Here is a 13,497-nt window from a genome sequence, read left to right on the forward strand (position 1 = left end):
AAAACAATAATCTAATGTGCCGAGATATGAAGGGCGGCTGACTTCCTCTTGGGGGGGGGTGTGGACTTTGACTACTCAACAATAACATCACAATAGACAAGAAAAAAGGAAACATGTCATCATCATCATCTCACGCAGACAAGGAAAGGCAACAACATCAAATCATATTCACGTGAGGTTTTTTTGGAGGATTTATTATAGGGGTGTGATAAATATACCCAAGATAAAGATTAATATATCCAAAAGTCAAATTTAGTAATGATTAACTACTTTATTATATTATTTTATTATAAAGTTAAAAGTAATAATTATGTTTTATTATAAAGTCAAAAGTAATAATTATGTTTTTTATCTTATTTTATTTTATAATACTTTTGTTACTTTTTTATATTTTGTTATACTATTATTAGTATTAATATCAATATTAACTAGAATTGGTACCGCCCAATGGCGTAGCTTTGTAGGGGCGGCCGACCCCCCGAACTTTTCGCTCGTTAGTGGAGAGTATGTAGTTTTCATATAGAAATTCTCGGGTATATACGTTTTTAACCCCCCGGTTTTATAGAAATTTTTGATATATACGTTTTCGACCCAACGGTCGGAAATCTCAAGCTTTGCCACCGGTACCGCCGCAATGCGGCGGGGTTCTTACATATGCGTCAACACGTGACAAAACATTCGCTAACTTCATATAACTACCTCTATAAAAACACTTGCTCGTAGAACAACTGCAAAACATGCTAAAAAATAATAACATGACCCAATTGTTACACGTTCCTGTTATGTAATTATTGTTCGTAGTAAAACAACTCGTTCTGTGATGTTCAGAACTTGACAGCCAAACAAAAAGCAAAGGGAGCCAAAACGCAAAAAGAGCAACAAAATCTCGGCCGTAACCAAAACAAAAAAAACGGCTTAACGGCATTCAAAAAGGTAATGATACGTTAATTTACAGCAACAAAAAAGCATTACAGATATAATCCAGCCAAGTAAAATTACACCGGAAAATCGGAGAATTTAAAACCTCGCTATTTTTCCCAACTGAGATCAGTGTGACCTGCACGAGATTTTACCCAGAAAAAGGAATCCGCCTTTATGTCACCTATTACTTTTGTCAGCTGTGGATGCCGGTGGTTGAAGATCCTATCGTTTCTCGCCTTCCAGATGTGCCAGCAAGTTGCAGCGATAACCATCCCAATTGCTTTTTTTATGCCCTTCGGAACCTTTTTGGCTGAAATTAGTTCCAGCAGCTGCACGATACTGATTAAGTAACGGGGGAACGGTATTTTAATCCATTGAAGAATTACGGTCCAAACACTTTGTGCGAAATCACAGGAGATGAGGAGATGGTTCGTGTTTTCACGATCTTCATTACAGATTGCATAGCCAAGATACGGAGGTAATACCCCCCGCGCGTTCAACGCTTCCCTAGTTGGGATACGATCCAAAACCACCCGCCATATGAAACAATTCACCTTCTTCGGAATCCAGTGAAGCCAAGATAGCAGTTTTGTTTCGGGATGATGTTAATATGATCGAGTTCTGATCGTAGTCTACTCACGGTGTAGGTGTCCCTACTAGATCCTGTTCTCCATAGCCAGCGGTCTGGGCCGGGCCCAAGCAATGCTGAGCTAAGCAACCCAGAGCAGTTCGACCAAGCGTCCAAGTGTTCTGGTAGAGAAAGAGGTACGGAGCTGCCCCAAAACCATTCCAATGATTCGTTAATCCGCTTGTACCGTTGCTGGACGAAGCATCTTTTATCGGATTCCAAGGTGAAAAGAGTCGGGAATTCATCTCGGAGGGGCCTGTTTCCCACCCAAGTGTCCAGCCAGAAGAGTGTTTTATCTCCCACTCCTACGTATGGTACCATCCTTGCTTTAACATCAACGACCGGTTCATGCATAACCCTTCCCAAATTGACAATGGACTTCCAAACCCCGGCTATCGAGCTATTGAGCGGAATAGAAGCATGACGTCGAGTCCCACAATGGAAAGCCGAGATTGATTTGGCCCATAAGGATGTATTTTCGTTTTTGTACCTAAGACACCATTTGACGATCAAGGCTTTATTTGTGCAGGCGAGGCTGCCGATGCCTAAACCCCCTTCCACCTTGGACGCAACTACCTTGAACCATGGCACCCAACTAATCTTGTTTTTTTCCAGACAGCCACCCCAAAGGAATTTTCGGCGTAATCTTTCCAATTGCTTGATGACAGCGAGTGGTGCACTAAATAACGAAAAGTAGTACGTTGGAAGGTTACTTAAGACTGCTTCGATTAGAGTTAGTCGTCCTCCGAAAGATAACATCCTGGCCTTCCAAAGTGTGAGTTTGTTCTCAAACTTCTCGATAATCGGCTTCCAATTCTTTACTAATCCCATATTTGCCCCAACCGGGAGACCGAGGTAGGTAAATGGAAAAGAGCCAGGTTTGCAGCTGAGAATTAGTGCCATGTTATTAATCTCAGCATTGGTTACTCCGACCCCGTATAGTAGACTTTTGCTGAAGTTGACTTTAAGACCGGAGGCAAGGTGAAAACATCTTAAAAATCTAGCAAGATTTTTGAAGTTTGACAAGGACCAATCGCCGACAAACAACACATCATCTGCATAAAGGAGGTGTGATAGTACTGGACCGTCGTTGGGAGTTTTCACGCCATTAAAAATTCCTTCCATGTTGGCTTTGACTGCGGCTACATGTAAAGCTTCCATGGCAAGAATAAATAAAAGCGGTGAGAGCGGATCGCCCTGTCGTACCCCCCTTTGAACCTCGAATTGGCTTGTTGGTGATCCATTAACTAGAATGGACGTTCTAGTTGAGGATAGTATGCCCGAAATCCATTTTCGCCACAAAACGGGGAAGCCCATTTGTTGCATGACGGAGTCGAGAAAACTCCAACTTAGGGAGTCGAAGGCCTTTTCAAAATCCACTTTAAAAAGTAGCATTTTCCTCTTGTATTTCTTGCCCCACGATACTAATTCATTTATTACCAGTGGGCCTTCTAAAATACTCCTCCCTTCGATGTATGTCGTTTAGGTGTCACTTACCAAGTCGCCGATCACTTTTTTTAGTCTATTGGCCAGAATTTTTTATACTACTTTTGAGATGCAGCCGATAAGGCTAATGGGACGAAAGTCCTTGATAAGCTGGGGATTGTCGACTTTGGGTAGTAAGGTTATGAAGGTGGAATTGCAGCCCCGACTTAGAGTGTCGTGCACGTAAAAATAGTCCAAAAGGACGATGAAGTCTGTCTCGAGAGTCTCCCAGAAGTGCTTTATGAAGCCGAAGGTAAAACCATCGGGTCCCTGTGTTTTGTCTCCGTCGCATTCCTAGACAGCTTTTTTGATTTCCTCGATCGAGAACCGCGTTACCAAACCTTACATTTGAGACTGGGATAGGACCTTGAAGCCAATATTTGAGAAGGTCGGCCTTTTTTGATCCTTTTCTTTGAACAAATCGGCAAAATAATCTTTTATATTATCTTTAAGACCGTCTGGTTGCGAAACCCAAATATCATTAAAGACGAGACCATTAATTCTGTTATGTTTTTGATGGCCTTTGATAATGCCATGAAAGAAGGAGGAATTTTCGTCTCCATCTACCATCCATTTTACCTTCGCACGCTGTTTTAGATCTTCATGACGGGCATCTTCAGTTTCTTTTAGTCATTTCGCCCATAGTTCTCTATTTTCCACCTCGTTCTCATTTAACATACTGGATTCAGCTTTTAGGTCTAATGCTTCCACCTTTTTTGATAATTCAGAATAAGCCTCACAGTTCTTAGCCTTGACCCCTTTTGCCCATTGCTTTAGAGCCGATTTGATAGCCTTTAACCTTGCAGCCAACAATTTGTCAGGAGGTCCAAACGGAGCAATACTAGCATGAGCCTTTTTAACAATTGCGGAGAGACCGTCTTCTTTCAACCATGAATTAAAAAAACGGAACGGGGGTGCATCGAAGTTTATTTTCGAGCAAGCCAACAACAAAGGTCGGTGGTCCGAACGAAATCTTGGTAATCCTGTAAGTGTTGCCGACGGCCATTTGGCAAGAAAGGAATGACACACGAGAATTCAATCAATTTTGCTAAACCTCTTACCGTCGTCCGAGCGGTAAGTAAACGAGCAGCCAAGCATGGCGTATTCACACAAAGCAGTAGTACGGATGAAATGATTGAAATCTTCGGCCGCTTGAGGATTAAACCTTGAGTTCTTCCTTTCTAATGGTTCCCTGACACAATTAAAGTCGCCTACGAGGATCCAGAGGCCACTGGATGTCAACACAAGGTTACTGAGTGTTGCCCAGAGGATCCTTTTCAGAGCGACATCTTGTGGAGCATATACGTTTACTATGTTGATTTCACCTTCCCCATTTTTCAATTCTCCCATGGTAGCCAGGAAGAATCTATTCGATAATTAACCTTTACGGATAAAAACATCCGGATCCCAGATGTTTAAGAGACCACCCGATCTTCCTGCCGCATCCACATAATCAGATTCAAATGAAGAATTTCCCCAAAAAGAATTTACCTGAAGAATTTCCCCAAAAAGAATATATACATACACACGTTGACTGACATCTTGGATTTGTGGAGCCATAGTGTTACACCCTACTACGTTATGATCATAAATACGCAGCGGAAATACGTACCGGAAAATTTTTCCCTTTTAAACTATTCTAACATACTTGAATAATAATTAAGTCGACCCTTTTTAAGATAAATACATCATTCGACATTTATGAAATGAGACTATGTTAACAAGTAACTACAAACTGCGTGACCGGCTTCCCGTACAATCCGTGATCTTCAACTCTACCCTCGTTCTCTAGTCCGTCATGAATATCCGACTAACCCGCAATCACCATATATAACCAACACGTTAATAATTGGTGACATTATATACTTTAGTATGAAGACATATCAATATATGAACGCTTAGTAATCTATCGTTTTATACAACTGCAGCATGATATTCCTTCGAGTTCATTCTTTATACCGAGCATCCAATCCTTGAAAGTCCAATACTTACATACCTGCATTCTTGTTCCATTCTCAAGGCACACCATTAATAACGTGATTATTCAAATGTTTTTGAGCCATATATAGAAGCATATGTAAAAAGCTCCTTTCTTTCATGTACAATAAATCCTACCTCATGTATAAGTACCTACACACGAATGCTTATACACATTTCATACCCACATACATACATGCAAACACACTTACATACACACATCCCTAAATAAATACATACTTATATTCATATATACATACTAGCTCTTATGTACCACGTACATAATTCCCTATGATTTACTGACGTATCCTAACTACAAACCTCCATGTAATAAGACATGTATGAACAAACTCATATATGTACTCACTACTATTCATGATTACCTATAAGTTTAAGCCATTGGAATGAGGTTAAATCAGTTCATACATACCCACATACTTAACTCATTACCCTACATACTCGCTCACACATCCCGTTCTTACTCACACGTCATAAACGCTTTTTAAATATCTTTTCGGGTATGTTTTGGATCTTGAAAATGAGTTCCATACTCACCCGTAACTTACCAAGCCAATTGGTGGGGTTGAAGAACATTATAAAAACTTAACGAGGCTTGGAATGGGTTCACGGGGTCCGAATTCGAAGAAAAACAAAGAATTGCATAAACTTTTAATTTTGAATCTGACCTCCACCGTAAGCTACGGTGGCTACCGTAGCTTACGGTGGCCATAAAATCTTTACGGTGGCTTGCTACTGCCTTACGGTGGAAAGAAAACCTTCAGTGCCTACCGTAGCTTACGGTGGCTACCGTAAGCTACGGTAGCGCCCAGCACAGCTTCCATTTTTAATACCAAAACTCGCATAACTTGCTCGTTTTGCATCCGTTTCACTTGAAACTTGTTTCTAATTGTCCGAAAAACATTTCCCTACATAATTGACTAAAAATCCTTACCCCGGGGGCCTTAACCATTACTAATTACATTACCGATACATGACTCATGTACATAAATTCGACCCGTTAGGTTCCACCAATTTGTTTCCGAAGTAATTAACTACTTTCAGCCACAACAACCGTTCTTACCTTGGTAATTCCAATTATTACTTAGTCATACATGGTTTCCCAACATTCATAAGTATTAAATAACTCCCTATACATACTAATAAGTAAGTCGGAAGTCTTACCTTGTGCGTCCGAGTTCATCCATAGCTTCCGTGTTTACCCTTGATCACCCGTTGCCCTTCTATGCTTGTGTCCATGTTGACATGCTTCCTATCCGTACATGTCGTCACATTCATATCATAATTAGTATACATACACTCATTCAATTGTGTCCTAAAGCTTATTTATGGCATTTATACATAGTTGACTTCCAAAAGTCAACTGTCCAGCTTACATAAATACATTCAATTCAGGAACATGACACCGTCTTAATATGGTAGACCATAGTATAAACATCATTTGCATTTCACACTCATAATGTACGACATGTAAACCTACATGATCATCCGATTATATACACGTACACATTCCATTCCGTTCATACTAGCATCTATACGTCTTCATTACTAATAACAGTCATCATTCCAAATTTACCCCTTTTTTTCTAGGATTCGCATATGCCTCATGTCTACCATCTTAAGTCACCATTAGGACAAAGCAAACAATCCATATGGTGTGCATTACACCCTCTAATCATATGTTACAATCTACTAATGCAAAATTTCACTAAAACATTATTTCAACGAGGTCACTCATGTGGGTTCGATTAATCACACCTTCATCATGCATCTTTATTAGCAACTTTTACCATTATCACAATTTATACCCATTTACCAAGTTCTTGCACACACATTTTATCTTCTAACTTCACTTAGGCATTTCATCATACACTTGGTGTGCATAATATTTTCTAAGCTCATAGTACAAGTAGTTTATGCATGTTCTCCCAAAAATTCATCTCATGAACCATTTTATTTAAACAAGATCACATTGTCATCAAATCTACATCATGTTTACTATCAAAACCTACCATATAGCATCTTGTGCAACAACATAATCATAATATCAAAATTGCATGTTCATCATAATCATTCTTATACTCCTACACATGGGTTTCGTTCTAAATCATCAAATGACATCTAGAACTCGCATAATTCGTGTTCCATATAGTGATTCTATCATATTCTCATGCTTAATTTCACACAATTTCACGAATTAATCAAAACCCACTTCACATAAGATCACCAAATCATAAATTTCAACTTACCATATGTTTGCTAGCGCTAGGCCATCAAGAAAACGAGTTCATGCATTAGTTTTGCCTTGAATCCACCTTCAATTAGGCTTGAAGGGGCTGAATTTAGGGTTTTCTCCTTTTCCCCTTGTGGGTGTCGACCACACCCCATCACACACACAAAAACACTGAGTTTTCTAGTTTACACAAAACTTAAACTCAATTCTTACAAGTTTAGTCCCTCAATTTTGTCACATCTTCATAATTTCCTCCAAATTCATTCCTTACTTATTTTGACTAAATAATTTAACTAGGTTAAATAGCCTAGTATTTTATTTCATGTCTTATCATATGGAAACATGTGGCAAATGTAAACATTCGAATTTTGGGGCGTTACAAGTCTACCCCCCTTAAAGTAGGTTTCGTCCCGAAACCTGCTTTATCAATATTTCTTTAAAATCAATCATATAGTTCGCCCAATCCGTTCATAGTGGGTTAAAGTTTTGACCATTATGATAGCCCATTACATGTTGTCTTATTCGACCCATCCATGACGGGTCATTACATACCCTTTTTCATTATTATCATAATTTCATCTCTTGCGACCCATTACAACGAGTCACTACTTATACAACTTCTTTATTATGCCTTCTATATCATATTGACCCGTTCATGACTGATCAACTACATATACTTTATGTTTCCATTCTTTAGCATTTTCTTCTTAAATTCTCATCTCATCACATTATCGTATTTAAACTAGTGTGTGCAAACTAGCAGAAACCTAAAGAGTCTAATACCATGATCTACATTACAACAGTTTGAGGTTCATAAGAACTTACTAATACACTTCACTGTTAGCGTTAGTTCTACCAGTTTTACTTATTCCTGGAGTTTTATTTCTACCTCCTTACTCATTCACCCACTGCTTTTTACATAAGCCTAAACTCAAACTCATTCTTAATCAACTTCTAAAGGCCAAGCCTTCATTTTTATAACACTTTTTGCGCTACATATTTCGTACGGAAATACTTTTTCAACCATAGCTAAAATTTCACCTTAATATATTAACAATTCATTAACCTTACTACCTTGGCGCAGTACTTCGATATGCAGCAACGAACCGGTCCCCTTCGTTACCATTCATGCCATCTTTCAGGTTGACCTCATTCATCCAAGTGATGAGCTTTCGCTCAGGAGCATTCTTTCACCGTCCTAGATAGATTTATCACATCATGATTCCTGCCATTCTTATTATAAGATTAGGGGTTTACACATTCCATTCGATTTCATTCAGACATGAAGTTTATTACATCACTTTATTTATATATTAATACTTTCTCAATTCCTTCTTAAAACATTAGTGCGTTTGACCCCGTTCATAACGGGCCAACACATGACCATTTCTGAATATATCACTTTTGTTGTCTGACCCGTTTACGACGAGTCAGTACTTAACCGTTCCTTCGCAATTGTTTAGCTTATTTGTCAACTTCTGCATTTTGACTTTTCAAAGTCAATCTGTCACTTCCTTCTTATTATAAATACACGTAACGAAGTACACGTTTGTGCTTCTTGTCAATTCAAGCATACATACAATTTCATCGCTTCATGCTTTAGTGCTTCTTACGTATACTTGTCCTTTCCATTAAAACTTAAGCCTTCAGCCCGGGTCGTAACCCGTCATTCACTTCAACTCTCTAGAGTCGAGTCATAAGCTCCTATTAAAAGTATAACCCTATTTATACATAGCTAATACAAGTAAAGTCCATTGATTCTTTATTATTCATACCTTACGATAGTCCTTTCTTTCCAAATAGTGGCATTGCGTGCCCATTCATCAAGCTCACCTATGCGTATGAAATTTAACAGATCAAAACATTAAATACCGAGTTCAAATGGCGATCACCATCTGACCCGTACGACCATTTATCCTTTCAACCATTCTTGCATACAATACATGAGCATAATTATATATATATATATATATATATATATATATAAGTCCAAAACATAACTTGGAAAATATTCGTTTCTTAAAGAATATTTACTTGCTTAACCTGTAATTACTTACATATTCGAATCTTTTCATTCTTATCATTCATTATGTTTCAAACTCGTCCCGCGGTTTATAACATCTCATTCCTACTTTTATTCTTTCTTTGTTTTGAATCTGTCTCGCGGATTCTAACATATCATTCATGCTTTCATTCTTTTCATGCCTCGAATCCGTCTCACGGATTCTAGCACATCATTCATGCTTTCATTCCTTTCATGCTTCGAATCCGTCTCGCGGATTCTAACATATCATTCATACTTTCATTCCTGTAAGTCTTACATTCATCTTCACCCCCACGTCCACCTACTACCTAGTTCTAGCGGACATACCTGTAACAATTATCACAGTCTCACGAACGTCATATGTTTCTTGTGTACTGGCCAGGTACACAATCCACATACTAGTTTCGTGTCTTCGTGTAACCGCCACCTTATGTCCGAAGAATTGATTTTCGGCACGTGTAACATTTTCAAAACTTCATTATCATTCCATTATTATATTTCACTTAAAATTTTTCTTTCACTTGCTAGATTTTACCATTACATGTACTTACACATATTAAATATACGTACCTGGAATCAATTTATCTTACTACGTGCCTTGGTGTTGGTCCAAGACTGTACTCGCGAATCATCCTCTCCAACATCTATGCTTACCCTTCACATAACATACTGTTAGTTTTTCTTAATATACATGCTTAAATACACACTTACATTAGCTTCTACCTTTATATTTTGATCGAGTCTTGGATTGTACGGGTTCCTTGTCCCAAGAGCACTCTGGTTTGAGTTCAAGTATTTACCTCCACATACTTGATTTCCCTCAAACCTTGGCTCTGATACCAACTTGTTCACCCTACTACATTATGATCATAAATACGCAGCGGATATACGTACCGGAAAATTTTTCCCTTTTAAACTATTCTAACATACTTGAATAATAATTAAGTCGACCCTTTTTAAGATAAATACATCATTCGACATTTATGAAATGAGACTATGTTAACAAGTAACTACAAACTGCGTGACCGGCTTCCCGTACAATCCGTGATCTTCAACTCTACCCTCGTTCTCTAGTCCGTCATGAATATCCGACTAACCTGCAGTCACCATATATAACCAACACGTTAATAATTGGTGACATTATATACTTTAGTATGAGGACATATCAATATATGAACGCTTAGTAATCTATCGTTTTATACAACTGCAACATGATATTCCTTCGAGTTCATTCTTTATGCCGAGCATCCAATCCTTGAAAGTCCAATACTTACATACCTGCATTCTTGTTCCATTCTCAAGGCACACCATTAATAACGTGATTATTCAAATGTTTTTGAGCCATATATAGAAGCATATGTACAAGCTCCTTTCTTTCATGTACAATAAGGTAGTGTTTGGTATGCAGGAATGAGAGATGGAATGGAATGGATGATTACGAGGGAATGAAGAAAAAAGTGTTTGGTTGTTCAATGGAATGGAATCACCCATTCCAAAAGTCATTCCATTCCCTCAAAATCATTCCTTCCACCCCCTATGTTTTTTTTCCATTCCATCCCCTCTTGCACAATTCATCAACAACACCACAACCTACCACCTTCGCCACCACCCACCACCACCCATCACCGACGCTATCGCCGCCACCCGCCACCACCTCACCCCGACAGCCACCGTCGCCGCCGCCACCCACTCGGCACCGTTATCACCCACAGTTGCGACCAACCGCCAACATCACTCGCCGCCGCTGCCAACCACCATTGCCGACGCCACCACCACCGCCACCATCAACCGCTGCCACCACCACCAACCACTACCTCTGCTGCCACCCACCACCAACGGCCACCTTGCCGCCACCACCACTCGTGGTCACCGCCGCACCGCCACACGCCGCCACCACCACCACCCATCGTAGCCGCCGACACCCACCACCGCCAGCTATAACCACCCACAATCACTACCACCACCACCACTCACCGCTGATTTTATTACTCTGTTTTTCTTGCCTACCGAACAATGCACAATAATAATTCATTCTATTCACACATGGTAACCAAACAAGACATGAAATGGTAATGATCCATTGCATTCCCCTGTCCATTCCATTACCTCGTCCATTCGATTCCTCCGTCCATTCCATTACCACATACCAAACATACCCTAAATCCTACCTCATGTATAAGTACCTACACACGTATGCTTATACACATTTCATACCCACATACATACATGCAAACACACTTAGATACACACATCCCTAAATAAATACATACTTATATTCATATATACATATTAGCTCTTATGTACCACGTACATAATTCCCTATGATTTACTGACGTATCCTAACTACAAACCTCCATGTAATAAGACATGTATGAACAAACTCATATACGTACTCACTACTATTCATGATTACCTATAAGTTTAAGCCATTGGAATGAGGTTAAATCTGTTCATACATACCCACATACTTAACTCATTACCCTGCATACTCGCTCACACATCCCGTTCTTACTCACACGTCATAAACGCTTTTTAAATATCTTTTCGGGTATGTTTTGGATCTTGAAAATGAGTTCCATACTCACCCGTAACTTACCAAGCCAATTGGTGGGGTTGAAGAACATTATAAAAACTTTACGAGGCTTGGAATGGGTTCACGGGGTCCGAATTCGAAGAAAAACAAAGAATTGCATAAACTTTTAATTTTGAATCTGACCTCCACCGTAAGCTACGGTGGCTACCGTAGCTTACGGTGGCCATAAAATCTTTACGGTGGCTTGCTACTGCCTTACGGTGGAAAGAAAACCTTCAGTGCCTACCGTAGCTTACGGTGGCTACCGTAAGCTACGGTAGCGCCCAGCACAACTTCCATTTTTAATACCAAAACTCGCATAAGTTGCTCGTTTTGCATCTGTTTCACTTGAAACTTGTTTCTAATTGTCCGAAAAACATTTCCCTACATAATTGACTAAAAATCCTTACCCCGGGGGCCTTAACCATTACTAATTACATTACCGATACATGACTCATGTACATAAATTCGACCCGTTAGGTTCCACCAATTTGTTTCCGAAGTAATTAACTACTTTCAGCCACAACAACCGTTCTTTCCTTGGTAATTCCAATTATTACTTAGTCATACATGGTTTCCCAACATTCATAAGTATTAAATAACTCCCTATACATACTAATAAGTGAGTCGGAAGTTACTTACCTTGTGCGTCCGAGTTCAACCATAGCTTCCGTGTTTACCCTTGACCTGTTGCCCTTCTATGCTTGTGTCCATGTTGACATGCTTCCTATCCGTACATGTCGTCACATTCATATCATAATTAGTATACATACACTCATTCAATTGTGTCCTAAAGCTTATTTATGGCATTTATACATAGTTGAGTTCCAAAAGTCAACTGTCCAGCTTACATAAATACATTCAATTCAGGAACATGACACCGTCTTAATATGGTAGACCATAGTATAAACATCATTTGCATTTCACACTCATAATGTACGACATGTAAACCTACATGATCATCCGATTATATACACGTACACATTCCATTCCGTTCATACTAGCATCTATACGTCTTCATTACTAATAACAGTCATCATTCCAAATTTACCCCTTTTTTTCTAGGATTCGCATATGCCTCATGTCTACCATCTTAAGTCACCATTAGGACAAAGCAAACAATCCATATGGTGTGCATTACATCCTCTAATCATATGTTACAATCTACTAATGCAAAATTTCACTAAAACATTATTTCAACGAGGTCACTCATGTGGGTTCGATTAATCACACCTTCATCATGCATCTTTATTAGCAACTTTTACCATTATCACAATTTATACCCATTTACCAAGTTCTTGCACACACATTTTATCTTCTAACTTCACTTAGGCATTTCATCATACACTTGGTGTGCATAATATTTTCTAAGCTCATAGTACAAGTAGTTTATGCATGTTCTCCCAAAAATTCATCTCATGAACCATTTTATTTAAACAAGATCACATTGTCATCAAATCTACATCATGTTTACTATCAAAACCTACCATATAGCATCTTGTGCAACAACATAATCATAATATCAACAATTGCATGTTCATCATAATCATTCTTATACTCCTACACATGGGTTTCGTTCTAAATCATCAAATGACATCTAGAACTCGCATAATTCGTGT

General features: G+C 38.9%; 1 protein-coding gene across 1 annotated transcript; it reads right to left on the reverse strand.

Moving 5' to 3' along the window:
* Positions 1–1,471: 1,471 nt before the first annotated feature.
* Positions 1,472–2,710, reverse strand: LOC118491409. The gene has a single exon (XM_035989179.1). The coding sequence runs from the start codon at positions 2,708–2,710 to the stop codon at positions 1,472–1,474; it is 1,239 nt and encodes a 412-aa protein (XP_035845072.1).
* Between the last annotated feature and the right edge of the window lie 10,787 nt (positions 2,711–13,497).

The sequence above is a fragment of the Helianthus annuus genome, chromosome 1 (assembly GCF_002127325.2).
Source record: "Helianthus annuus cultivar XRQ/B chromosome 1, HanXRQr2.0-SUNRISE, whole genome shotgun sequence".
Taxonomy (NCBI): Eukaryota; Viridiplantae; Streptophyta; class Magnoliopsida; order Asterales; family Asteraceae; genus Helianthus; species Helianthus annuus.